The sequence below is a fragment of the Diabrotica virgifera genome, chromosome 5 (assembly GCF_917563875.1).
Source record: "Diabrotica virgifera virgifera chromosome 5, PGI_DIABVI_V3a".
NCBI lineage: Eukaryota > Metazoa > Arthropoda > Insecta > Coleoptera > Chrysomelidae > Diabrotica > Diabrotica virgifera.
The window spans coordinates 240123896-240150451 of record NC_065447.1 but is presented as its reverse complement, the minus strand read 5'-3'; the positions used below and the strand labels follow the sequence as shown (position 1 = coordinate 240150451).

General features: G+C 32.5%; 1 protein-coding gene across 16 annotated transcripts in view; it reads right to left on the bottom strand.

The window, feature by feature from the left end:
- The window catches only part of LOC114343397 (F-actin-monooxygenase Mical), a 228788-nt gene that overhangs the window by 55959 nt on the left and 146273 nt on the right, over window positions 1-26556 (bottom strand). For 14 of the 16 annotated variants that reach the window (XM_028294217.2, XM_050650929.1, XM_028294268.2 and 11 more), the window contains 5 exons: window positions 23652-23891; window positions 17315-17639; window positions 12239-12387; window positions 4641-4765; window positions 1907-2121 (listed from right to left, as the gene is read on the bottom strand). In XM_028294217.2, coding sequence (XP_028150018.1) covers window positions 1907-2121; window positions 4641-4765; window positions 12239-12387; window positions 17315-17639; window positions 23652-23891 — 1054 coding nt within the window. The remainder of the gene's footprint in view (window positions 1-1906; window positions 2122-4640; window positions 4766-12238; window positions 12388-17314; window positions 17640-23651; window positions 23892-26556) is intronic. The other 2 variants (XM_050650934.1, XM_028294310.2) reach the window with 1 other exon arrangement.

The window sequence follows — 26556 nt, the reverse complement described above, 5'->3', positions numbered from 1 at the left end:
TCCGAAGCCGGGCAAATCAAACGATAAGCCACAAAACTACCGCCCCATAGCTCTACTCAGCATGGTATATAAACTATTAGAAAAGCTTCTCCTCAACAGAATTAGTCACAGGATACTAGAAAATATCCCCATTGAACAAGCTGGCTTCCGCCCTCATCGAAGCTGTACGGACCAAGTGCTGTCATTAACAACTTTCATAGAAGCTAGTTTTCAAAAGAAACAAAAGACAGCAACAGTATTTATAGATCTAACAGCAGCATATGATACTGTTTGGAGACAGGGATTAATATATAAACTGGCCCGTATTATCCCCTGCAGAAAGATAATTAACCTCATTGACAACATGCTGACAAACAGAGCCTTCCAGGTTATAATGGGAAAGGAGACGAGTTGACAGATGAAACTTACCAAGGGTCTTCCACAGGGTTCTGTCCTTGCCCCTTTACTTTTCAGCCTCTATATTGCTGACATGCCTGAAACCGAATCTCGGAAGTTTGGATATGCTGACGACTGGACCCTTGCAACAAGCCACCAATCTTTAGAAATTACAGAAATCACTCTCACGAATGACTTATCCATCCTCAGCGAATACCTTAAGAAAGGGAGACTACAGCCAAGTACTACAAAAACTGAAGTATCAGCTTTTCATCTCAACAACAAGCTGGCAAACAGAGAATTGCGAGTGTATTTTAATAACAAGCTGTTAAAACACAATAAATACCCGAAATACCTTGGGGTTACTCTAGACAGAACGCTCACATTCAGAGATCACCTGACGAAAACAGCAGCAAAATTGAAAACACGCAACAATACAATACAGAAACTTTGCGGCACTACATGGGGGTCCACAGCATCAACATTAAGATCCTCTGCTCTTGGCCTGATATATCCGGTGGCAGAATACTGTGCTCCAGTGTGGCTAAATAGCAGGCATACCCACCTGGTCGACACCCAGCTAAACCGTGCTATGCGTATGATAACAGGCACAATTAAGCCCACCCCTACAATGTGGCTACCTACCCTTAGTAATATAGCACCACCCAACCTACGCCGCGAACATGCATTGGTTAAAGAATATAACCAAATAATGGACAGTCGCCAGCTTCTAGTCCACAACGATATCCCCGATATTCTTGGAAACTGTCTCCGATCCAGGTTACCCCCTCTGCAATCTGCTCAAGCGCTGCAGCAATCCAACTTTGACTTAAATACCCGATGGAGAGAAGATTGGGAAAGTAGGACAGATCCGCATTACCATAGTCTACCGAACATTATAGGGAAACCTGGCGAATTTGAACGTCCCCGTAAGATTTGGGCAGTCCTTAATCGAATTCGAACAAACTGTGGAAGATGCGCCGACTCCCTCTACAGATGGGGTAAACTCCCCTCGCCTTCTTGTGACTGCGGCGCTGCAAGACAGACGATCAGTCACATTGTTCAGGACTGCCCACGCAGAGCATACACAGGCGACCCTATAGACTTTGTAATGGCAACCGAAGGGTCAATCGAATATATAAAAAAATTGGACATCTGTTTGTGATGCATTGTATCATAAATCTAAATATATTCTGTGATGTACTTAAGCCATACGCTAAATAAAAAATAAATAAATCGTAAAAATAAGAAAGGTTTAATACTTCGGTCATATAATGAGAGGACCGGTTGATCACTTACTCTGGTTGATCATTCAGGGCAAAATCTAAGGAAAATGCTGGCTCGGAAGAAAACAACTGTCCTGGCTGCGTAACATTAGACAATGGACAGGTCGAACGGTCGAGGAATTGTTTTATATAGATGTCGATCAAGAAACATTTCTTCAGCTTATTAATACGACGATAGCCAACGCTTGAAAACAAGCACGGCACACAGAGAAGAATAAGTCGAATAAGACAACTATAACCCTTACCTTTATCGAGCAAGTCAACTCCAGCGATGCCTAAAGATTTCTTCTCTGGACTGGATCTGTCAACACGTTTAGTCGAAGGTGCTCGCGTTACTTTGGCTGGCGATTCTTCTCTTACCATTCCGAAGTGTTGTAAGCAGAAGAATCTGTATCCGTATAAACCATCTCGATCGAATGTATACGACCCAAGCCGTAACTGAACATTGCAATACTGACATCTAAAAGTAAAAAAAACCTTGTAAAAATGATATAAATATAAAAAACTTTAACATCGAAGTAAGAAACTTTATTGTAATTGGCATAAGTATTTAATTAAAAGTTAAATTAAAATCCAAATAAATTACAATAGTTGTTCAGAACGACCGTTTTCGGACTTATCAGTCCATCTTCGGTGAACTGTGAAGTACTTGCGCTAATAACCGCAAAACCAAACAGTGGTTGGATTTAAATTGTTGATTACATACTTAAAAGTATTAAATTAAACAACTTGTCGTTGAAAATGGATAAAACTATCTGGGAACTGCATGTGTCGTACTCGAAATAGCAATTATATCTATATTTTATGGCAATAGCCTGCTCAACTTCAGAGCAGCAGTGTGCAAAGTACATATTGCCATGGTGGTCTCTCAATATATGAAACGGATAGACAATACAAAAAGTGATACAGTATGTCTTTGCTTTGGGCGCTCGATGAGGTTTAAAAGAAGCATAGACTTCTCATCTTGATTTTCAGTACGTCTCTATGGCCAACAACGATGCCAAATTTCTGCAGGAAATGATTTGAAGAAAATGTGCGTATTTGTAGTGTATAAAATATAATTAAATACTCTTCACCTTCCTCATCCTCAAGAACTTGCCCAAACATTTGCTAACCTATGCATCATTATCCGTCCATCCTATCAGTTCCCTATTAGCATAAATTGAGCAAGAAGGTATGTTAGTGCAGACTTTAGAAATCATTCCTTGCATCGGCATGTAAGTACAACACTTATCCATTGCATAATCATATACTACTACACTGCATACATATGTATATAGGGTGGAAGGCACTTACGGAATAAAATGATTTCTGTCCTTGTTTCAAAAAATTATAAAAAATGCTGAAACCCGTCGATTTTTAAATAAAAATGTGCACTTTTTAAACATAAATTTAAATATACAGGGTGATCCTTGCAAGTCTAACAGAGTCCATAAGCTTTATTTTTAATGGAATACCCTGTATATTCTTCTATTTTTAAAAGCTGCTTAACAACCTGATTTCAACAAACTATATCATGTAGGGTGTATTATGAATAATACAGGGTGAAATTTTGAAATTAAAGAGTACAGAAACCACTTATGGAATAAAATTTTTTGTGTCTTTATTCTAAAAAATTATAAAAAATACTGAGACATGTCAACTTTTAAATTCTAATGGGCGCTTTACAAACATAAATTAAAATATACAGTGTGATTCACGCAAGTACAGCATAGTCCATGATCTTTAGTTTTAATGGATCACCCTATATATTTTTATATTTTTAGAATCTGCTAAACAACCTCATATCAAAAAAGTGTATACCTATTATGTAGGATCTATTATGAATAATACAAGGTGAAATTTTAAAATTATGTGTAATTTTCGGCAAGATATTAAATACCTACATAAAATTTTAAAATTAATAATTTATCATGCTTTAAATAATGGTATATATTTTAAATTAGCTAAATAAAGGCGTCAATTTTCTACACTATGTATTAAATCTATTGGGTTTTGTATTTAATGTCTTAACAAAATTTATAAATAATTTCAAAATTTCACCTTGTATTATTCATAATGGACCCTACATAATACACTTTTTTGATATGAGGTTGTTTAGCAGATTCTAAAAATATAAAAATGTACAGGGTGATCCATTAAAAGTAAAGATCATGGACTATGCTGTACTTGCGTGAATCACCCTGTATATTAAAATTTATGTTTGTAAAGCGCCCATTTGAATTTAAAAGTTGACGTGTCGCAGTATTTTTTATATTTTTTTAAAATAATGACACAAACAATTTTATTCCATCAGTGGTTTCCATACTTGTTAATTTCAAACTTTCACCCTGTATTATTCATAATACACCCTACATGTTATAGTTCGTTGAAATCAAGTTGTTAAGCAGATTTTAAAAATATAAGAATATACAGGGTGTTTCATTCAAAATAAAGCATATGGACTCTGCTAGACTTGCAAGGATCACCCTGTATATTTAAATTTATGTTTAAAAAGTGCACATTTTTATTTAAAAATCGACGGATCTCAGCGTTTTTTATAATTTTTTGATACAAGGACAGAAATAATTTTATTCCATAAGTGCCTTCCACACTGTAGATCGTCTGTGTGTAGATAATATACTTGTATATATGCATGCATTTGTGTATATCTCTAGTTGTAACTTAAATTTTTCATATTGGCTGGATCATAATGGTCTTTGTTAGCCACCGGACAACGTTTTAACTCTGGTTTTTATATGTAGCATTTAGTTTACTTGTAACCGTTGACCTGATGATGCTCTGCAAATTTTAGAGAGCGAAACCGGTCGTCGGAATAAGACAATAAATGATTGCGGATACGTCTATCTTTATTTCATTCATAAATAAATAGCTTTAATATTTTAAGAATTTTATGGAATTATATTATCTACATTTTGGGCTGTCTCTAAGACACACTCTTTTCAAAAAATAATTTATAAATCATTCAAAATTACTTACTTAAAGCACCCATGATGGAAGAACCTTCCTTCTGCAGACAGTCGTTCCATAAGATAGACACGCTTCTTGCAGAAGTGACAAAATTCGGAATTATTGGGCGTTGGTAAAGCTGGCTGACGATTCGTCTAGAATTTTTCAATATTTATAGAATTGCTAGGTATGCAGTAGTATTAGAATTCAAAACAACAAAACATATTTATATTTTTAAAAATACATAAATGTAACTGTAAAAAAATTTAAAATATAAAAATAAATACAGTTAACCAATTTTTGATTTTCAACTAAGCTTTGTTTTTAAATCAAGAGGAGTAAACTAAAAAGACAGAGCACACTCAAGAAAGTAACTAGAAATATCACCAAATACATCTTCTTTTTTGGTTGATCATATCGGCCTTTGGCGGTAATCCATAATATGTCTGGATCCCGCGTATGAAAAAAAAGTTGATTAATAGCAAGCTGAAAATTTGTTAATAGGTTAAGGGTGTCTAGTCAGATAAACTTTGATATATCAGGAACACTGTAACAGGGGCAGTTTTAATTGTGGAACAGGTTAAAAATTTGGAACAGTCAGACCACGAAAACGGCACATTTATTTTGTCCGACAGAACAGACTTAAACTCTCCGAACAGAGATTAAACTCTCATGCAAAAATCAGACTGCTATTTATCACCTGTCATAAATCCTGTCATTTGACATATTCTACATGTTCCACTCATTAAAACGCCCATTTGGTGATAAATAGCAGTCTGATTTATAATATTATACCGGGTGTCCACTTATATTTTCCCCAATTTTAACTGCCTATAACTTCTAATCGGCTCAAGATAGAAATATGCGGTTTTACTGAAATGTTTTACTTTAGTAAAAGTTTTGTCTGAATGGATTTTTTTAAATCGCTTTCAATTACGAAAAAAAATGGCGGATTTTTGAAAAAACTTTGTTGACATTTTTTAATGGAACACCCAGTATATTTTTCTGTAAATTGAAAGAACGGTCATTCACCTAGCCAGCGATATAAAGTTTTTTTAAAATCGGTTGTCAAATGACTGAGGAATTAATTTTTAAAATGAGAGGTGTAACGTGGATATCACATAACTATTGTCCTTTTCATGATAATTTTTCAGTGCGTAACAAATGATAGGAAAAAGGGTAAGTCCGTTATAATACACATTTATGACATTTATTCTAACATGACATTTTAGTTAAATCTGACAGTTGTCACATTTTATTTTCAATTTGGAATAAAAACAAATCAAATGTGTTTCTTGTATTTATAAAATGGTATTTTCTTTGATTTGTATAGTCTTATAAATAATACAGATTATATTTGTAATATTATCTAATTTAAAAAAAATTATTTTTTTATTATGGCGCCATCTATCGACAACTAGAATAACTAGAATAAATGTTATAAAAATGTCACCGACGAAATGTAATCACCGACGTGCCTTTTTTTCTGTCACATACAATTTAATGCGTTAGAAAGAAATCGAAAAACTGTGACGCACTCAAAGATGATCATGAGAAATACTGTAAATAACATAACTAAGCAAATTTATATTATGATATGTAATTTCCACATTGCATCACTAATTTTAAAAATTAATTGCTCAGTCTTTTGACACCCGATTTTAAAAAACTTTATATAGCTGGATAGATAAATGACCGTTCTTTCAATTTACAAAAAAATATACTGGATGTTTCAATAAAAAAAGTCAACGTTTCTTTTTCAAAAATCCGCCATTTTTTATTTAAAAGCGATATAAAAATTCAATCCATTCAAACAAAACTTTTACTAAAATAAAACATTTCAGCGAAAACCCCATATTTAAGATTAGGACAAGACGAACACACACACACACACACACACACACACACACACACACACACACACACACACACACACACACACACACACCCTGAGAGACTGAGCTAACCTAGGGTGAACGATAACTACACTGGGGTGCAAAATTAACCGGCCATCTCAAAAATGGGTAATTTTTGATGTCTGTAATTTCCTAAACCTGTTGTCCGATTTAAGTGATTTTTTTAATATATTATAGCCTTATTCTTTAACAATATTGCTGTAATAGTATTGTTGCTAAACAGTTAAATTTTTATTGTATACCGGGTGTACCAATCAAACTGTGTTTTTTCTCAAAGTTCGCATCACCCTGTGGAAAATTCCAGCATTTATAAAATACTGAAATTAAATTCCAACTATGGCCTCATGTTTTCTCTACATTTTGTTTTTTGATTCATTCGCTTACATTGGACCATAAAAAAGTTAGGTACTTTAACAACTAGCCATGTTTTTCATCAATACAGAGTGTTTTAAATAAGTATGGCTATAACTTTAAGGGGAAATTCTGCATAAAAAAATAATGAGAGTTTGCTTTATAAACGGTATGTCCGCAAGTGCTTCGTTTCCGAGATAGGGGTGTTGAAATTTTTATTACAAAATGACGATTTATTTATTGCTTTAAATCCGGATGAGATATGCAAATGAAATTTGGTCGGTTTTAAGACGTAGTTATTGCACATTTTTTGACATACAATTAAGGGGCATCTTGGATATTAAAGCACCCTAATATGTCTGTGTAGATTTTGGCGTTCGATCCGACCATCACTTGTGACATCGTTGCCGTATCCTCTATTTTTTCATATTATCACGTTACAATTCTTGTGATATTATACACGAGCGTGACACCCTCAAAAAAGCGCTTAGTTTTCGAGATACTGACCACAGAGGGATGAATGGCTAATTTTATTCATACTTTATATTTTCGAGGGTGCTGAAAACGAAAATGAAGTTTATTTTGAATTTTATGTGGGGGAACATTGTCAAAATCGCAATTTTAACCTAAAAATAAAAAAAAAGAAATCACGTTTTTTTGCGTTTACCTCGCTACAACTCTGTTCCATTTTAATATTTTTTTCTGAAATTTTTACAGTATATAGCTCTAACATTTCTGAAGAAAAAGGTATCTGCCTCAAGTTTTTATTCTTATCATGATAAAGGTTATGAATTTTTCAAAGAAAAAGGTGCGGATTTGTGCATTGCAAAGTTTAATCGCAAAAGTTGTGTGACGAAGTTTAAAATTTAGCTTCTCAATCACGTTTATTTTAAAGTAGAGCGTACAAAGAAGTTTTCTGGTACGTTTTAGATCAAAATGTTTTATAGAAAAAAAAAATAGTGCAACTTTTAATGTCGACATTAGAAATCCCCAATATAACGCTTATTTTTTGAGATATTGACCATGGGTGGTGGATGGCTAATTTTGGTCTTAGATTTTTAACCGGAAATGATATAAAAAACAAAATGTTACATTTGTTGTCATGTTGCTAGGGCACGTCGAATGATATACCGCTTATACAATTTCGGTGACTTTAAAACAGTACTTACGGTTGCGACTCTAAAACCGGAAGTCCGATGTCAAATTTCTCATCTTTAGTACCAACCTTGGGTTATAAGCATTCATTCGACACCTCATCTGTCATTCTATCTGTATTATTAACGGAGGAAGTTGTATTCGCGGACGGACAGACAGACGGACAGACAGTCATTAAACCGAAAGCGTATATTTATTCTCGTCTTGTGAAGGCGCGTCGAATAATATATTCCAGTATTGTACTATTCCAGTGACCTTAAAACAGCACATCTGGCCGCATTTCTAAAATCGTACGTCCTAGGAAAAATTTCCATCTTTTCTACCATCCTTGAATTATAATATTTCATTTGACACCTCATTTGTGATTCTACCTGGAATAATGACGGAGGTGATATATTCGCGGTTCGACGGACAGACAGCCTAGGTAAAATTTCTCTCCTTTACTACCATCCTTGGATTATAAGCTTTCATTTGACACCTCATTTGTCATTCTACCTGCTATAGTGACGGAGGAGTTATATTCGCGGTCAGACGGACAGGCGGACAGACAAACTATGCCAAATTTCTCACCTTCAGTACCATCCTTGGATTATAAGCTTTCATTTGACACCTCATTTGTCATTCTACCTGCTATAGTGACGGAGGAGTTATATTCGCGGTCGGACGGACAGGCGAACAGACAAACTATGTCTAATTTCTCACCTTTAGTACTATCCTTGGATTATAAGCTTTAATTTGACACCTAATTTGTCATTATACCTAGTATAATGACGGAGAAGTAAACGTTGTTATTCTATTATTCTTGTAGGTACATTTAACATTGATTGAAATTATGAAAGAAATATATAGAAAACAGCATGGCAACACTGTGACGCACAAATATAAAAATTCAGCCACATTCAGCTGTGCGTTACATATGGTGCTTTAATATCCAAGATGTCCCAATTAAGCATTTAATATTCACCATTGGCGCACATACGGGTAATATAACCGCTCATATAACCCGAATGCGCGCCAATGGTGAATATTAAATTCTTTACTTATATTTCAAAAAATATACAATAAATACGTCTTAAAACCCACCAAATTTCATTTGAATATCTCAAGCGGTTTTAAAGCAATAAATAAATCGTCAGTTTGTAAGAAAAATTTCAACACCCTCTATTTCAGAAACGAATCATTTGCGGACATAGGTTTATAAAGCAAACTGTCATTAATTTTTCATGTAGAATTACCCCTTGAAGTTTGCCACACTTATTTAAAAACACCCTGTATTCATGAAAAACATGGGTAATTGTTAAAGTACCTAACTTTTTTATGGTCCAACATATGCGAATGAATAAAAAAACGGAATGTTTAGAAAACATGAATCTATAGTTGGGTTTTAATTTCAGTATTTTATAAATGCTAGAATATTCCACAGGGTGATGCGAAGTTTGAGAAAAAACACAGTTTCATTGGTACACCCGGTATACAATGAAAATTTACCCGTTTAGTAACAATATTATTACAGCGATATTGTTAACGAATAAGGCTATAACACATTAAAAAATCACTTAAATCGGACTATTGTTAACGAATAAGGCTATATACACATTAAAAAATCACTTAAATCGGACAACAGGTTTAGGAAATTCGAGACATCAAAAATGACCCATTTTTAAGGTGTCCGGTTAATTTTGCATCCCAGTGTATCTTGGACGATTGAAATATTACTTTCGAATGGTATTTCAATTAACTGGGGTAGTTTATCAGCGTTCTTATTGTTTCAACAAGATTAGCAATATTGAAGTTCTTGATAGGATTATTAAGAGGGAAGAAATTATACACACAATTAAGAGACGGAAGCTTGAATATTTCGGTCATGTAGTAAGAAGTCCTCGCTATAGTCTGCTTCGTTTCATTATGGAGGGCAAAATAAAAGGTAAAAGAGATATAGAGAAGACGAACCTCCTGGTTACGAAATCTAAGGAAATGGTTTAGTCTTGAGTTCTAACCAGTGTTGCCAATCGCATTTCTCTAGATTATCCGATGATCGCTCGAAAAATATCCGATTTGTCACGAAGAAGTACGCTAGGTCAAAAATTATTCTGTTATTAAAATCAATGTTGCCAATGTTATTCTTTTAGTCCCCTTAACAACCATCAAATAACAAAATCCGTTATTCGTACGCCAATCAGTTGATTGTAATCAATTATCATTATGATAATTAACATAATTGATTGATTAATTAATTATGAATTATCAATTAACGTAACAATTATTAACATAATTGATTAATTAATCAATTAATCTCATAATTGTAATCAATTATGTTTTCAGCAACCCAATCAAAGTTGACATTGACAGTAATTAAATATTTGCTAATGAAGTTGATTCCATTTCTGATTAGCGTTCGAACAACCGGCCCTTTAATCTACTGGATTCTCTATTACACAGTTTAAAAATTTTCGTTTATAGATGAAAATCTCGTATCCTAGCTGATTATTACCTAATTCATGTATGTAAATACTATTTACTTACTACATATTGTTATATTATTCGTATTTTGTATTATGGTAAGTGTTAAATTCCAAATAAATAAATTAAATCTAAATATTTCATTATTTGGATCGTTATATTAATTTATTAAAACGTAATAACTACCTAAAACTAGGTACTGGAAAAATAAATAATAAATAAATCAATACGAAATAAACTACAGCTACATTAATAACATAGGCCCAAAATTTCTGGTCAATGCTTTTAAAATGCATTTTTTTTCGAGTCCTGAGAAAGCTAATAATTATTATTATTTAAAAATTTAAACGCAGAATGAAAGATTGCATTATTACCAAGGGCCGAAAGTCCCTGAAGACTTCTATAATTTTTATTCTAATATGTTACAGGGGTAAAAGGAAAAGAGAATATTAAATGTGATTTTTAATTTCAAATATCTCATTCAAAAGAAACATTTTGTTTATTCAAAGGGACTTTCAGCCCTCGGTAATAATGTAATCTTTCATTCTGCGTTCAAATTTTTCAAAAATATTTATTAGTTTTCTCAGGATTCGAAAAAAATGAATACGTTTAAAGATTATTGGTCCGAAATTTTGCGCCTACGCTCTTTTAACAACTAAAGATTTATTACAACTAAAACAATAGAAATGTATTTGACAGTCTTGTAGTTATTAAGGTATCAAAGTTATTATCCATAATACCCGTGGTGCGTTCAACGTTAATGCCCGACTAAATAATTTTTATATGCAAAAAATTTGAAGGATTTTTGAGTTAATTAGTAGATATCTAGATATTACTAGTTTTTCTACAACCACTATTCCAAATGAATTTTTCTGCACAATTTTATGTTAACAAAATTAATATTTTCTCACAGAATAACTGACAGTAGTGTGCAGAAAAGTGACGTTTCTGTGCCGAAAAGTTCTTTTCTGCATAGTACCATTACATTCCTCAAAAAAATCATAAATATACCTAATTAGGTAAGTATAACACGTTTTGATGAAATGGTTTTGTTTAAGATATTAGGTTTGATAGAACTTTACAAAAAAGAACTAGATTTAACTACATCTCATGTCCGAGAAATCTGGAAACGTTTACTGAAGCACTGCACTACATAACATGAAAATAAGTTTCATAAGTTTAAAGACTAAAAACTAAAAACTCATAAATAACATCGGACGGCAGACGGTTTTTGAAATTTGAATTGGATTAGTATGCCTTAAGTGGATGCACTTGTGCATTTAAATTCTAAACAAAAGAATCGGCACATGTCCCTTTTGTCAAAAGATGAAAAGTATCGGATCTCACTAACATTCATCCAGTATAGGCTATTTATAAAATTTTGGGTGGAACCAAACAAAATTAATGTATTGTTGGTGTTGAGAATATATGGATGAGAAAGTTTTAGTCGATGGTAGATACACTGAAAAATATCCGCAAATATCCGATTTATGTAAAGGTACGAAGAAGATACGACAACTCTCAAAAAGGTACGCAAATCGGATAATTATCCGCCGATTGGCAACACTGGTTCTAACTGACTATTTAGAGTTGCTGTAAGTAAAATAAGAATTGCCATGTTGATATCCAACCTTTGATAGAAGATGGAACCTTAAGAAGAAGATTCCAAATAACAAGTTAAAATTAAAAATTATAATAAATAAGTCATTTTACGAAAAAATAAAATAATGGAAATTTTTTACTTACTTTTTCTGGAGGTTTCTGTTCAGTAGGGATTTTACCCACTAATTTTTCCGTGATAGATGCCACTTTGTTTTGACCTAATTCTCTTGCTGTACCTTCTTTCAATTTTTGATCCAAGTTTTTAATGCTTTGATCGAATTCAGCAAATTTAACTAAAATAGGAAAACACTATGTAAATAGCAATAACACTCAATTAGTATATGCATACTTTCATACTCAATTTTATTTATTTATTTAGCGTGTTTTATTTCTATACAATTAAAAACATTAAACAATAATATTTTTACTCTAAATAAAACAAACATTTTGCTATCATATGTATATTATAAACAATCGTATATAGTATGCTAATAAAATATTGATGGCATCGAAATTATTAGACAAAAGAACCAAAATGACTATCTACAGAACATTAATAATTAGATCCGTAATAATCTAAAGTTATAAAATCTGGGTAATGACAAAAAAAAAAGATGAAGCCAAATTATAAATATTCCAGAGAATGATACTGAGAAAATATACGGCCGATGTAAAGGCGGGTTCTCATTAGTCAATCTCATTGATCAATAGCGTTGATTCTATGCAACTGAACATAGAATTCAAATTCACACTATTTCAAGGATATTGAATTCGGTCTACAAAGTGCTAACTTTAATAATGGCTGTAAAGAAGAAAATTGTGCATGCTGGCGTTCGCATTGGGTGTGAATATTTAAAAAACATACTTAAAAATAGGAAAACAAGAACATCTCTGACTCTATTTTGCAACGGAAACACCTCTTAAACGTTTTGGTTTATGATGGTTTATATTTATACAGATCATCTCTTCCTGTACCACTTTTATTTGCTTTTACTATTTTATTCAGTTCAACTTTGTAGGTTGTCCGGATACTTTTAATTTTATTTTTAATATCGTTTAGAGTCAGTGTTTCTATTTCCATTCCAAGACGATTAGCTTCATAGCTTTTTTCCCGCTTTATTATGTTTTTATATTGTTCACTCCTAATTATCCATAGCACTCCTCTCTCTGGTATACCTAGTTCTAGAAATTGCAGATATGGTTGTCTCTCCATTTAAAATTTGACATTGTTCACGAAATTATAATATGTCTATGGTTTTCACAAAGAATTTAACCTCATCTCATATGCTTACTATAGGGCTTTTCATCGATTGTCATTTGTTTCGAGCTTCTGTCATGTGTCACATAATAGTAAGATATCTACGTCATACGTCTTTGGTTTGTATTATTGTATATACCAATAACGTATGTCGTAGATATATTAATATTATGCGACACATGACAGAAGCTCGAAACAAATGACTGTGAATGAAAAGTTTAACTACACAAAATACAAGTCAACGCAACTGAACGCTAGTTCTCATTGTCAAGCATTGTTCTATTTGATAGAATCATTTCCATTGATCTATCAAAAGTAGGAAGGTTTTCACTTTTATTGAAATACCATATGATAGAACAATATCGCTGAATCGACGTTCATATAAATCTATTTTTCTTCTATAGCATAGAATCAAGGATACTGATCAATGAGATTGACTAATGAGAACCCGCCTTAAGAGGAAGATGGCACATGGAGAATCAGGAGAAACGACTAAATCAAATGAGATGCAAAGTGGCTAACCCACAATTTTACCAAAACGCTTTTATTACATTAAAGTTATCCATTATTTAAGTATTTTCAGTGCTTGAGCCACTCTGCATCTGAAAATACTTGAATAATAGTCCAGTCGGGTTAGACGAATAACAGGCCTAACCTTGCATTAGGAGCTGCCCCAAATTTTATTTTTCTAATCTTTAGGGAGGGTCAATATTAGTATAAATTTAAAATCTCGACTGAATTCCACCGTTGCGTTAGCCGCCATCTTGATTTTAAACGAGAACGGTTTTTGCTCAATATCTCCGCCATTTTCAATTTTATGACAAAAAGTGTAGAAACTGAAATTGTTGAAAATGCAATTTTATATAATTTCATTGATTATAATTTTTTTCGTGCGGTCGATATTTTCCGAATTATGAGGGGAAAATAGTGAGAGTTGGAGCATAATTATTGAATTATTGAATTATCTCGTTTATTATTAGTTTTACAACAAATATGTATCTATACAAAAATGGAGAGAATTAAATTCTACACAATTTTCATCTCTTTCATTTTTTTGCTTAAATTAATATTTAAGGTAGTACGTATGCGGTAATGGCGTGAGCGTAAGACCGGATTGATTTTATAGCAATTGTTTTTGTTCAATATCTACGCCATTTTCAACTAAAATTGTTCAAAATAAAATTTCCTACAATTTCTTTTTAACAATTTTTTTCATGCGGTTGATATTTTCCGAGTTATGAGGGGAAAATAGTGACAGTTGGAGCATAATTATTGAATTATGGAATATTAAAAAGTGGTGGGGGAAGCATAATTATTGAATTGAATTTTGTTTCCGAGCTGCCCCAAATTTTATAATTCTATCCTTTAGGAGAGATCAATAGTAGTGTAAATTTAAAATCTCGACTGAATTCCGCGGTTGCATTAGCCGCCATATTGATTTTAAATGAGAACTGTTGTTGCTTAATATTTCCGCCATTTTCAACTTTTCAACATAAAAGGTGGGAAAGAAAATTGTTGGAAATGCAATTTCCTACGATTTCTTTGGATACAATTTTTTTATACGATCAATATTCTCCGAGTTAGGCGGGAAAATAATGGAAGCAGAGGGGAAGCATAATTATTGAATTGTCTCATTTTTTATTAACTTTACGACATTGTACATAAACAAAAATAAAGAGAATTATATTTTATACAATTTTTGAAACTTCCAATGAAACATCAACCAAACTAAGTATATAAAAGACATAAAAAGGCATTATATGCATTAAGTTCACTTAATTTTATTAACTAGCGGGTTTGATTGGTTGAATTTGTCTGTTGGGGGGAATATTCCCATTTCCCCCCCTTGTAGACCCGCCACTGGTTTTCTTGAAAAATTGTAGTAAATCGTAATTGCAAGAATTTCAGTTCTTACACTTTTTGTCGAAAAGTTGAAAATGGCGGAGATATTGAACAAAAACAATTGCTACAAAATCAATCAGGTCTTACGCTCGCATCTTTACCACATACGCACTACCTTAAATATTGATGTTATCAAAAAAATGTACGGCATCAAAATTGTACAAAATTTAATTCTCTTCATTTTTGTATAGTTATACATCATGTAACAAAAATACAGGTCATAAATTTAATGACATATTCTGGGACCAAAAATAGTTCGATTGAACCTAACTTACCTTAGTACAAATGTGCACATAAAAAAAGTTACAGCCCTTTTAAGTTACAAAATGAAAATCGATTTTTTCCAATATATCGAAAACTATTAAAGATATTTTATTGAAAATAGCCATGTGGCATTCTTATGGTAGTAGTATCTTAAGAAAAAATTATACTGAAATTTGGACACCCCATAAAAATTTTATGGGGGTTTTGTCCCTTTAAACCCCCGCAAACTTTTGTGTACGTTCCAATTTAATTATTATTGTTGTACCATTAGTTAAACACAATATTTTAAAAACTTTTTTGCCTCTCAGTACTTTTTCGAAAAGTCAGTTTTTATCGAGATATTTTGAATATTTGTCAAATCCACCACATATTTGTATATGGCTAAGTACGATTATGGAGACTTTGTAATAATATGAAAATTTATTTATGATTTACATTTTTAGGTCTATTTTGAACCGTATTAAAAAAGAAGTAATATCTCGATAAAAAGTGCCTTCTCGAAAAAATACAAAGAGGCAAAAGTTTTAAAAACACTGTGTTTAACTAATGGTACCGCAGTAATGGTTTAATTGGAACATTCACAAACATTTGGGGGGTTTAAAGGAACAAAACCCCCATAAAATTTTTATGTAAACATATTAAAAAAGAAGCCGCAACTCGATAAAAACTGCCTTATCGAAAAAATACTAAGAGGCAAAAAAGTTTTAGAAATATTAAATTTAACTAATGGTACCACAATAATAATTTAGTCGGAACGTACATAAAAGTTTGGGGGGGTTTAAAGGAACAAAACCCCATAAAATTTTTATGGGGTGCACAAATTTCACTATAATTCTTTTTTAAGATGTTCCTGCCATAAGAATGCTACATGTGCATTTTCAATTAAAAATCTCTAATAGTTTTCGATATATTCGAAAAAATCGATTTTCATTTTGTAACTTCAAAGGGCTGTAACTTTTTTTATGTGCATATTTGTACTAAGGTAAATTAGGTTCATTCGAACTATTTTTGGTCTCAGAATATGAGATTTAATTTATGACCTGTATTTTCGTTACACCCTGTATATTTGTTGTAAAACTAATAAACGAGATAATTCAATAATTCAATAATTATGCTACAACTGTCACTATTTTCCCCTCATAACTCGGAAAATATCGACCGCACGAAAAAAATTATAATAAATATCTATAGAAAATCGCATTTTCAACAATTTCAGTTACTACACTTTTTGTCAAAAAATTGAAAATGGCGGAGATATTGAGCAAAAACGGTTCTCGTTTAAAATCAAGATGGCGGCTAACGCAACGGCGCAATTCAGTCGAGATTTTAAATTTATACTAATACTGACCCTCCCTAAAGATTAGAAAAATAAAATTTGGGGCAGCTCCTAATGCAAGGTCAAATGCTATCCCGACTGGGCTATAAGGGTGTAATAAAAGCGTTTTGATAAAATTGTAGGTTGTGGGTAGGCCGCTTTGCATCTCACAGCGTCAAATAAAGGCTACGATATTGTATGTCATGACTGGGACATGTCCAGAAACAAGAAGTTACCAGAACAGCAAAAAAAAAATATTACAGTGAAACTCATAGGAAGACTAAAAAATTGAATACTCAGAACGAGATGGTTGGATGACGTGGAAGACGACCTGAAAACTATGACTGTAAGACATTGGACGTTGAATGGAATGATACAGCCATACAGGCAAATACCCTTCCGGAGTTATGATGCTAAGAAGAAGATATTATAAACAAACATTAAGGCTAGCTTACAATTTATCAATTTTCTAATTACTTACCCTCCTCACTTGTTTGCCTCTCCAAATGTTTTTGTTCCATCTTGTTCTGTCTAGCCAAAAACTGTTCTTTACTCCACTTTGGAACTTTTTCCTTATCGATAGCCCTCGACGGTTTTCCCATCTTATTCTCCAGGATCTTCTTTTCTATTTCTTTAATATTCCAATCCGAGGTTTCGATTTTGCCTATGGCTCTAAGTAAGTCTTTGGGCTTTTTGTCTACTGATTGTCTGTGTCCGAACTTACTCTCCAAACTCTTTATTTTAGCTGCTATGTCTTCGTCTTTTCCCATTCCTCGATTGAATTGACTAGGGCGGTTCTCTTGATCCTATTAACGTAAATATTATTAGTAAAGTTTTTATTTGCATTTTTATGCACAATCATGCAAGTTATGTATTAGGTGTGGTATAAATGGGTAAAGAAGAAACATAAAATGGTGAAGTTGGTCTCCTCTGATTGACTATAATATTGGACATGATGTTCTTAAAAGCTGTGTTATCAAAAATATCATCCTACGGGTCTCCACTTCAAAAGCCGCTAAAACAGCTCAACAAAACACCAAACTAACCAAAAAATCCTAATTGAGGGTCTAATTACTGTAAAGATAGGGGCATGTCTGGAAAGAATAATCAAGAAGCAACAAGTCATTAGTTATAATAAGAAATATGCTTCTTTTCATGAGTATTTTTCAGTGCGTCACAAATGATAGAAAAAAAGTTAGTGATAGAAAAAAAATTTAATGATAGAAAAAAAAAGTCCGTGATAATATACATTTATAACATTTATTGTAACATGACATTTTAGTTAAATCTGACAGTTGTCAAATTTTATTTGCAATTTGGCATAAAAACAAATCAATTGTGTTTATTGTATTTATAAAATGATTATATTCGTAATATTTTTGTTCGATTATAGCGCCATCTATCGACAACTAGAATCAATGTTATAAATAAAATAAATGTCTGTAATCACAAACGTGCCTTTTTTCTGTCACATACAATTAATGCGTTAGAAAGAAATCGAAAAATTGTGACTGAAAGATGCCTATGAGAAAAAGAATACCAACACGCAATGTCTGGTTGAATATTATATGTGAGAACTTTACCAGAAACCTATGAATTTATGGAACAACTGAGAATACGAGAACCAGAACAGATTTGGAGGAGATGTACTTGCAAAAAGAAAAAATAAACTATACCTCGTTTTTAAACTAGGAAGATTAAGTCAAATTTACCACGCCGTAATGTTTGTTTGTAATTGGTACAACCGAAGGCAAGTTTACTGCACTAAATTATGAAATTTTGTCACAATTGACAATTTATGAAATTTTGAAATTATCGGAATTTAAAATTCATGGGTTAATTATTAAGTTATGTCGGCGATTTTTGTGTTCTCTGCGTTATTCCTTTAATTTTTAGATCTTTAGTCTGCATTTATATAAAAACAGTTGTTTTTAGAACTCTTTAGCGACGTATTAGTATAATATAATATTTATGAATTACCGTCGAAGGCCGACATGATCAACCAAAAAGAAGATGAATCTGATGATTTTTCTAGTGACGTTATTGGGCGTGAATCCGTTTTTTGAGTTTACTCCTTCTATGCCCTGTTTTTAAACTAGGAGGAATAAACTCAAAAGACTGATTCACACCCAATAATGTCACTAGAAACATCACTATCTTCTTTTTTGGTTAATAATGTCGGCCTTTGACGGTAATCAATAAATAATATATTACACTAATAATACGTCGCCAAGAGTTCTAAACACAACTGAATGACGCAGAAAATACAAAAAATCACCGATATAACTTAATTAACCTATGTATTTTAGATACCAATAGTCAGGGCCGCGTTTAGGTCAATTGACGCCCTAGGCAATTCTCTAGTAGCCGCCCTTCAAGCATGTACCATTTTTGCGAAAAAAAAATACAGGCAGATTTTTTTATTTAAATAAGAATACATAAAAATATTGTCATTCCAGTTCGATCACATCAGATTTCTTTCTTGATTTTTCTTTGGAAATATCATCTATAATGTCGTCATAATTTATCGCCTTTGTTACGTCACTTTCTATGGACAAAATCGACAAATTGTTAAGACGTTCTTGCGTCATACTTGATCGGAAATTATTTTCATGACTATTTTAAATTCTTGACATTTTCGGAAACGACCTTTCAGCGGACACGTAGGTTGGCAACTGGGAGGCACAAATAAATTCGCAAAGCAATATCAAAATTAGGGAAAATATCTTTCAATCCACTCTTGTTTAAATGTTTAGATATGTCAATTATTGGTGATTGGTGATTTTATTGTGGTATCCAAATGAACCTTTATGAATGATGTAGGTATCTATTAGTGCAGTCAGTGAGGGTATTTGGCCCCGAATTCCATCCTACTGCATCAATTTATTTGATGTTTTCACTGTAAGTAGGGAATAGCTCAAGAAGCAAAGTCTACGCTATGTCCTATGACGCTTTTAACTTAGGGGTGGTTCCCACCCGTTCGGGGGTGGAATATTTTTTTATCAAATTAACACCGGAAGTGGCCAGAGAACCTAATTCTAAGCAATAACTGTTTTATAAATTTTTTTGAAAACTCAATACTTTTGAGTTATTCGTGGTTAAAAATTTGCCGTTTTCATTGAAAAATGACACTTTTCGGAGACTGTTTTTTGGGAATACCATAAAAATTGTGCATCTAACGAAAAAAACTATATAAAACATTTTTGTAGTTTATGAAAAATCAGAGAGATTCATTTTTTCATAAATCTTCTAGTTTTAATAAAGAAAGAGATGGTGGGTGAAAAAATATTTTTTTGGTGCATGCTCAAATCGGCGTATTCATCTTAAAATAATAGAGAAATTGTCGATTTTAGGGGTATACCCTATTCTACAAATATACGTCTGTTTTGGATTATTTCGACAACGAATATTTTATTGTGCAAAATATGAAGAACGAAAATAAATAGCAAATTACATTGCTGTTTATTGGAATAATTTATTAGAGCCATTTACTTTCGTACTCCTTATGTTGCACACTGAAATATTCGTTGTCGCGATAATCTAAACAGACGTATGTTGGTGGAATGAACCATACCTATAACGCTACGAATACCTTTTGTAGTGTTTGAAAAGACCTTTAAAACGAGAAATGTTAAATGTCGGTTACATTCAAACTAAGCGAGATATGGTGCAAAAAAACTTATGACTAATGTATTTTAAGGAAAAATGAGAAGTATATTTAACCCCTCGTCCACCAGAATTTAAATGCATCGTTTTTCTTCTAGAATAGCTTCTACTGTAGTGTTATTTCTATATTCAAAAAGTTGGACGGGTTTAAAATAAATGGTTCTTGAAAAGAATAAGATCAAATAATAGAGCGCATTTTAAAATTTTCTTAAAAATCTTCCTTTTTCTCCATGTAATTCGAAAGTGATAAGATATACGTAAAAAATACCTTAAGAAAATGTAGGTTTTCTTTTAGATAACAATTTTATTTTTTGTTTCATTACAGTATCTCATTATCATTTTCGAGTTACATGGAGAAAAAGGAAGATTTAAATAAAAAACTTAAAAATGCTCTCTATAATTTGATCTTATATTTTTTCTAAAACCATACATTTTAAACCCGTCCAACTTGTTGAACATAGAAATAACACTATAATAAAAGGTATTGTAGAAGCAAAACGATGCATTTAAATCTGGTGGATGAGGGGTTAAAATATACATACTTCGCATTTTATCTTAAAATAAATTAGTCATCCTTTTTTGTTGCACCATATCTCGCTTAGTTTGAATGTAATCGAAATTTAACAGTACGGTCGTTTTAAAGGTCTTTTCAGGCAGTACTTACAAAATATATTGATAGCATTATACCCTTAAAATCGACCATTTCTCTGTTATTAACTTGAACACACCCATTTGAGCACGCACAAAAAAATTTCTTTTCACCTACCATATCTCTTTTTGTGTTATCACTAGAAGACTTATGAAGGAACGAATCTCTATGATTTTTCATAAGCTACAAAAATGTTTTATATAGTTTTTTTGTTAGATGCAAAATTTTTAAGGTATTCGCAAAAAACCGTCCGAAAACGCGACATTTTTCAATGAAAATGGCAAATTTTCAACCACGAATAACCCAAAAGGATTCAGTTTAAAAAAAATTATAGAACAGTGCGCCCGCCGCCTTTGCGATGCTACCGACGTACGGCCCAATAATCCCCAAATTTACGACTTCTGTCCTTTTTGTTGAGTTGAAGTTGAATGAATAATGTTAAGAAAATGCAATTTGTTTTCTAGAAATGAATGCCCACTTATATTCCGTTGATGGATGTACTATGTACTTAAATGTTATTCTATTTTAATTTTTATATACAAATATTTTTTGTACAGTATTTTTGCCGCCCTCTCATAATTTGCCGCCCTAGGCAACTGCCTATATTGCCTAATGGATAAAGCAGCCCTGCCAATAGTGTCAAAGTTTCATCAATGTAGTAGTGTCAAGATTTCATAATATAGTGGAGTAAACTTGCCTGAGGTTGAACCAATTACAAAGAAGCATTAGGGTGCGGTAAATTTGTTACCTGGAGATCACCAGCAGATACACCCGAACGAGTGGTTGGTAATCAGACTTCATATGTATAAAAAATAAAAGATACAGAAATTTACTATGCGAAGTCAAACCCTATCCAAGTGCAGATAAACTAAAATATCGCAATATTTTGTAGGAAAAATACGACTGAGATTGAAAAGAGATACACGGCCGAATAAGTAAATAGTTACTGTTTATACAGGAAATATGATACCGTAAAACAAGATATAACCAGTGTACTAGAACAAAAAAGAAAGTTGACTTCGAGCAAAGACAAAAGTACTGAGGAAAGCTGTACGAGAAATACAGATATATCAAAGACCGTTCAAGAAACAAAATTGGGTGCAGCAAAAACAAAAAAGAAAACAAGGGTGGATGATTGAAGAACTACTGAGACTCATGGACCACAGATGAGAAATCAGAAATAAAGACTAAAACTAATAAAAGTGGATCCACGCAATAATCAAGCAGAAGATAAGACAAGGAAAACACAATCTCATAGTAAAGAATATAGTGAAATTGAACAATATGAAAAGAAACAAGATACTTGCATCTGCACACAAAATTAAGAGATCGTAGGAAACAAACAGAAATAATTACCCCAAAATTTAGAAGACAAAATCGGACACAGAATATTAGATATCAATGAACACCCAAAAGAATGGAAAAACTGCATTTCTGAATTATTTGAAGATGAAAGAACAGAACATTATAGGATTGTCACAACAGACCTATCTACATATAACAGAAAGTAAGGTTACATGGGTAATACAAACGGCAAAAAAATGGAAAAGCATTTGACCCACATTTCTGACATACTAAAGCTTTTAGGAGAAAATGGAATTAATGCACTGTGTGGTCTCTAACAACCTCTATAGTGAGCCTAGTGTTGGTAGATCTATCATAAACAGACTGCGGTGGCTAGGCCACTTAGAGAGAATGAATGAGGTGGAGCCGTCGAAACACATTTATAACCAAATACCGAATGGAGTAAAGAAAAGAGGCAGACCCAAAGCATGATTTAAGGACCAGATGGAAGACGAATTGCGAGTGTTAGGAGTGCGAAATTGGAAAACCAAGGCGAGGGATAGGAAGGAATGGAAGCTGGTTCTGGAACAGGCCAAGGCCCACCATGTCAGCCAATGATGATGATGATGGTCTCTAACAACATTTATGACATTAGGATATTACCAACTGATTGGCTTAAGTCGACATTTCTCACAATACCTAAGAAACAAAATCCAAAGACTTGCAATGATTATCGGCCAATAAGTCTGATGAGTCACATTTTGAAGATCTTCTTGCTAGTAATACATACCAGAATATACAGGTTCTAGAGGAGACAAATAGCAATACTTAATTCGGATTTAAGAGTTGCTTGAGTACGAGAGAAACTTTGTTCAGTATTCAAGTACAATTGACAAGCAGATGCATAGATATAAATCAAAATTTATACATATATGTGTAATCGTTTTTAAAAAGGATTTTGACAAGATACGACATAACACAATGCTAGAACTATTAGAAATAGCAACATCAAAGAAAACTAATGAAAAACTTTAATTATAAGTATATTTCACCGTCCAACTATCAGTTGTTTATGTATGAGTCAAGTCGATTCGTTATAGTAAGTAAAAATACAAAAAAAATCTAATTAATATTTTCTACATTAACAGTAATTCCAAGCCTAACATTTTTAGTAGAACACAACACAAAACAGATTAGTTGCTAACATCACACTGCTTACAGGAACATAAGTAAACTGTTTCTCTATCTGTTTAACCCTATCTTCAAACTTAGGCGCTGTTTGACGATACAAAAAGATCGCATAATCTTCAAACGGTTGCGCATCTGCTTTGGCGTTCGCTTGGAGCATTTGCATACTCTTAATAAACTGTTCGGTTTGCAATTTTCGCTGATATTTTCTTTTGTTGTGTCGTTCTGCCCGATTGGAGGCGATTTCTTCGAGCATCTTCTGTCGTTCTTCCTTTATAATTAATTTACAAATATGAATTATGAATCCAAAAATAATTTCAATTACATGTAAGTATATAAAATAATGTGAAACTGAGTCACTTAATTATACAGAGTATTTTTCAAGTAATCTAAAAGAATTTTGTGGGCGATTCGTCATTCAATAGTATAAGTCTAACGCTACTTTCACATACACTTAGAATTTGAACGTGCGATCGCTAGAACGCACGATGACATTCCAATGGTGGCTCAAGCAATCCCATGGTAATTTTCACATTACACCGAACGTTTTAACCGCCACGCCGTGTAATGAGAAAGGCTCCATAGGATTGCTCGAGGCACTATTGGAATGTCATCGTGCGTTTCAACCATCGCCCCTTCAAATTCTTAGCGTGTGAAACAAAGGTTAAAGTAAAATTTTTTTGTTTCATCAAATGTGGCGAAAACTTACCTTTCTATGTCCCAAATATACTGCAATTTTTTTTAAATGTTTATTTTTTTCCTTTATTGTATTTAATATCGACTTGTATAAAATTTAATATTAACTTGTTTTTGTTTAACATGTTACAGTGATAAACTAAAAAGTGACAAATCGAAATATGTAACTAACAACCGAATAAGTTAATAAAGGTAATACTTCTACAACATTTTGAGAATTGTCTGATGTTTTTAAATTATATCCGTAGGTGCATGTTTAATAATGATATTTTTACCTAATTTATATACTTGAATAGTCTACGGAAAATTTTAGCCCAAGGTATTTCATAGAAAAATAAGGAAGGGACTATGAGGATCTGGGCCTTACTACCTGTTGATTATTTCGTAGCAGCTGCAAAACTCGAAACAGATACAAAGCAGTTAACAACATCGTTCATAAAAATACACATAGCATAACCTTAAAAACTAAATCCAATAAAATTTTATTATAATATTAAAAAAATTATAATTTCATTTATTTTGCACAACTTTAGTTATACTCATGATAAACTAAAGGGTAAAAGGGATTATGAATTTTATTTTGTCCTTTCAGATTATACAGGGTGTTTCATTAATAATTGTCCATATAGTAACTGGAGAAACCTTAGCACAAAATACGAAGATTTAACCTAAAACACTTAAATAAAATGTTGTTCCTTACTGAGTTACAGGGTGTTTTATCTAAAAATTTAAAACATATTTTTGCTCAGAATTTTAAAACTATTCGACATATCGTTTTCATACTTGGAAGAAAGTGCAACTACTAGACTTCCTACTAAATTGTGATAAACAAACGTTTATAGCCACTACCAGAGGCGTACGACAGGGGATGGTGAATGGTTGGCCCTTCTCAAATTCTACGCCACTGGAAGAATTACTATTTTAGTGTCATTTTTAGATTCTACAATACTTTCTACGTAAATAATATACTCTTCATTGGTAACGATAAAGTCATTAGTTTTCGAGATATTTGAAAAATATGAAACGGCACAGTTATTTTGATTAATTTATGATACGATTCATATGATTATAATTTAAAAATTATTTGTACCCAGTACTTTAAAGCTATTTGGCGTATCCTTATAATACTTTGCAGACAGTGTAGGTACTTTACACCATACTAAATTAAAATAAATAAACGTTTCTAGCTACTACCAGAGGCGTACGACAGGGGATAGTGACTGGTTGATCCTTCCCAAATTCTACACCACTGACGAAATTGCTATTTTAGTGTATTTTTTTGATTTTTCAATACTTTTTATGTAAATAATATACTCTTCATTCGTAATGATAAAATGATTAGTTTTCGAGATATTTGAAATTAAATATGAAGCGACACAATACACTGATCAAAATAACCGTGTCGTTTCATTTTTAACTTCAAATATCTCGAAAACTAATAACTTTATCGTTACGAATGAATATTATTTTCATAGAAAGTATTGGAAAATCCAAAAATTGAACTAAAATAGCAATTTCGCCAGTGGCGTAGAATTTGGAAAGGGCCAACCATTCACTTTCCCCCGTCGTACGCCTCTGGTAATAGCCATAAACGTTTGTTTAACATAATTTAGTAGGTTGTATAGTACCTGTACTTCCTGCCAAGTATGAAAAGATACGTCGAATAATTTAAAAATGCTGAGCAAAAATAATTTTTAAATTTTTAGATAAAACACCCTGTAACTCAGTAAGGAACCACATTTTATTTAAGTGTTTTAGGTTAAATCTTCGTATTTTGTGTTAAGATTTCTCCAGTTACTATATGGACAATTATTAATGAAACACCCTGTATTTACATAATCTGCAATAAGAGATGATGTAGTCCTGTCGCCAGGGGGGGTACAACGGCCTCCTGTATTCAGATGGACTTACGTAAGTTTTTTTTATGTATTTTGACCTGTAGAACACGAATTTTTTGGGTAACAGTTGATCCGGATGTCGATAAGATTGTTATAAACCAAGAAGTTGAGGAATCACATAACAGCGATTTCTCGCAAAACAAAACATTTTTTTGTATTTTTTGGGCCATTCTAACCAAAAAATGTTCCTACAAATTTTTTTGTAGGATGCATAGTTTTCGAGATTAACGCGGTTAAACTTTCAAAAAATCGAAAAATTGCAATTTTTGAACCCGAAAAACTTTTGATTAAGAAATAAAATAGCAATTCTGCTTACCGCATTTGAAAGTTCAAGTCAAATTA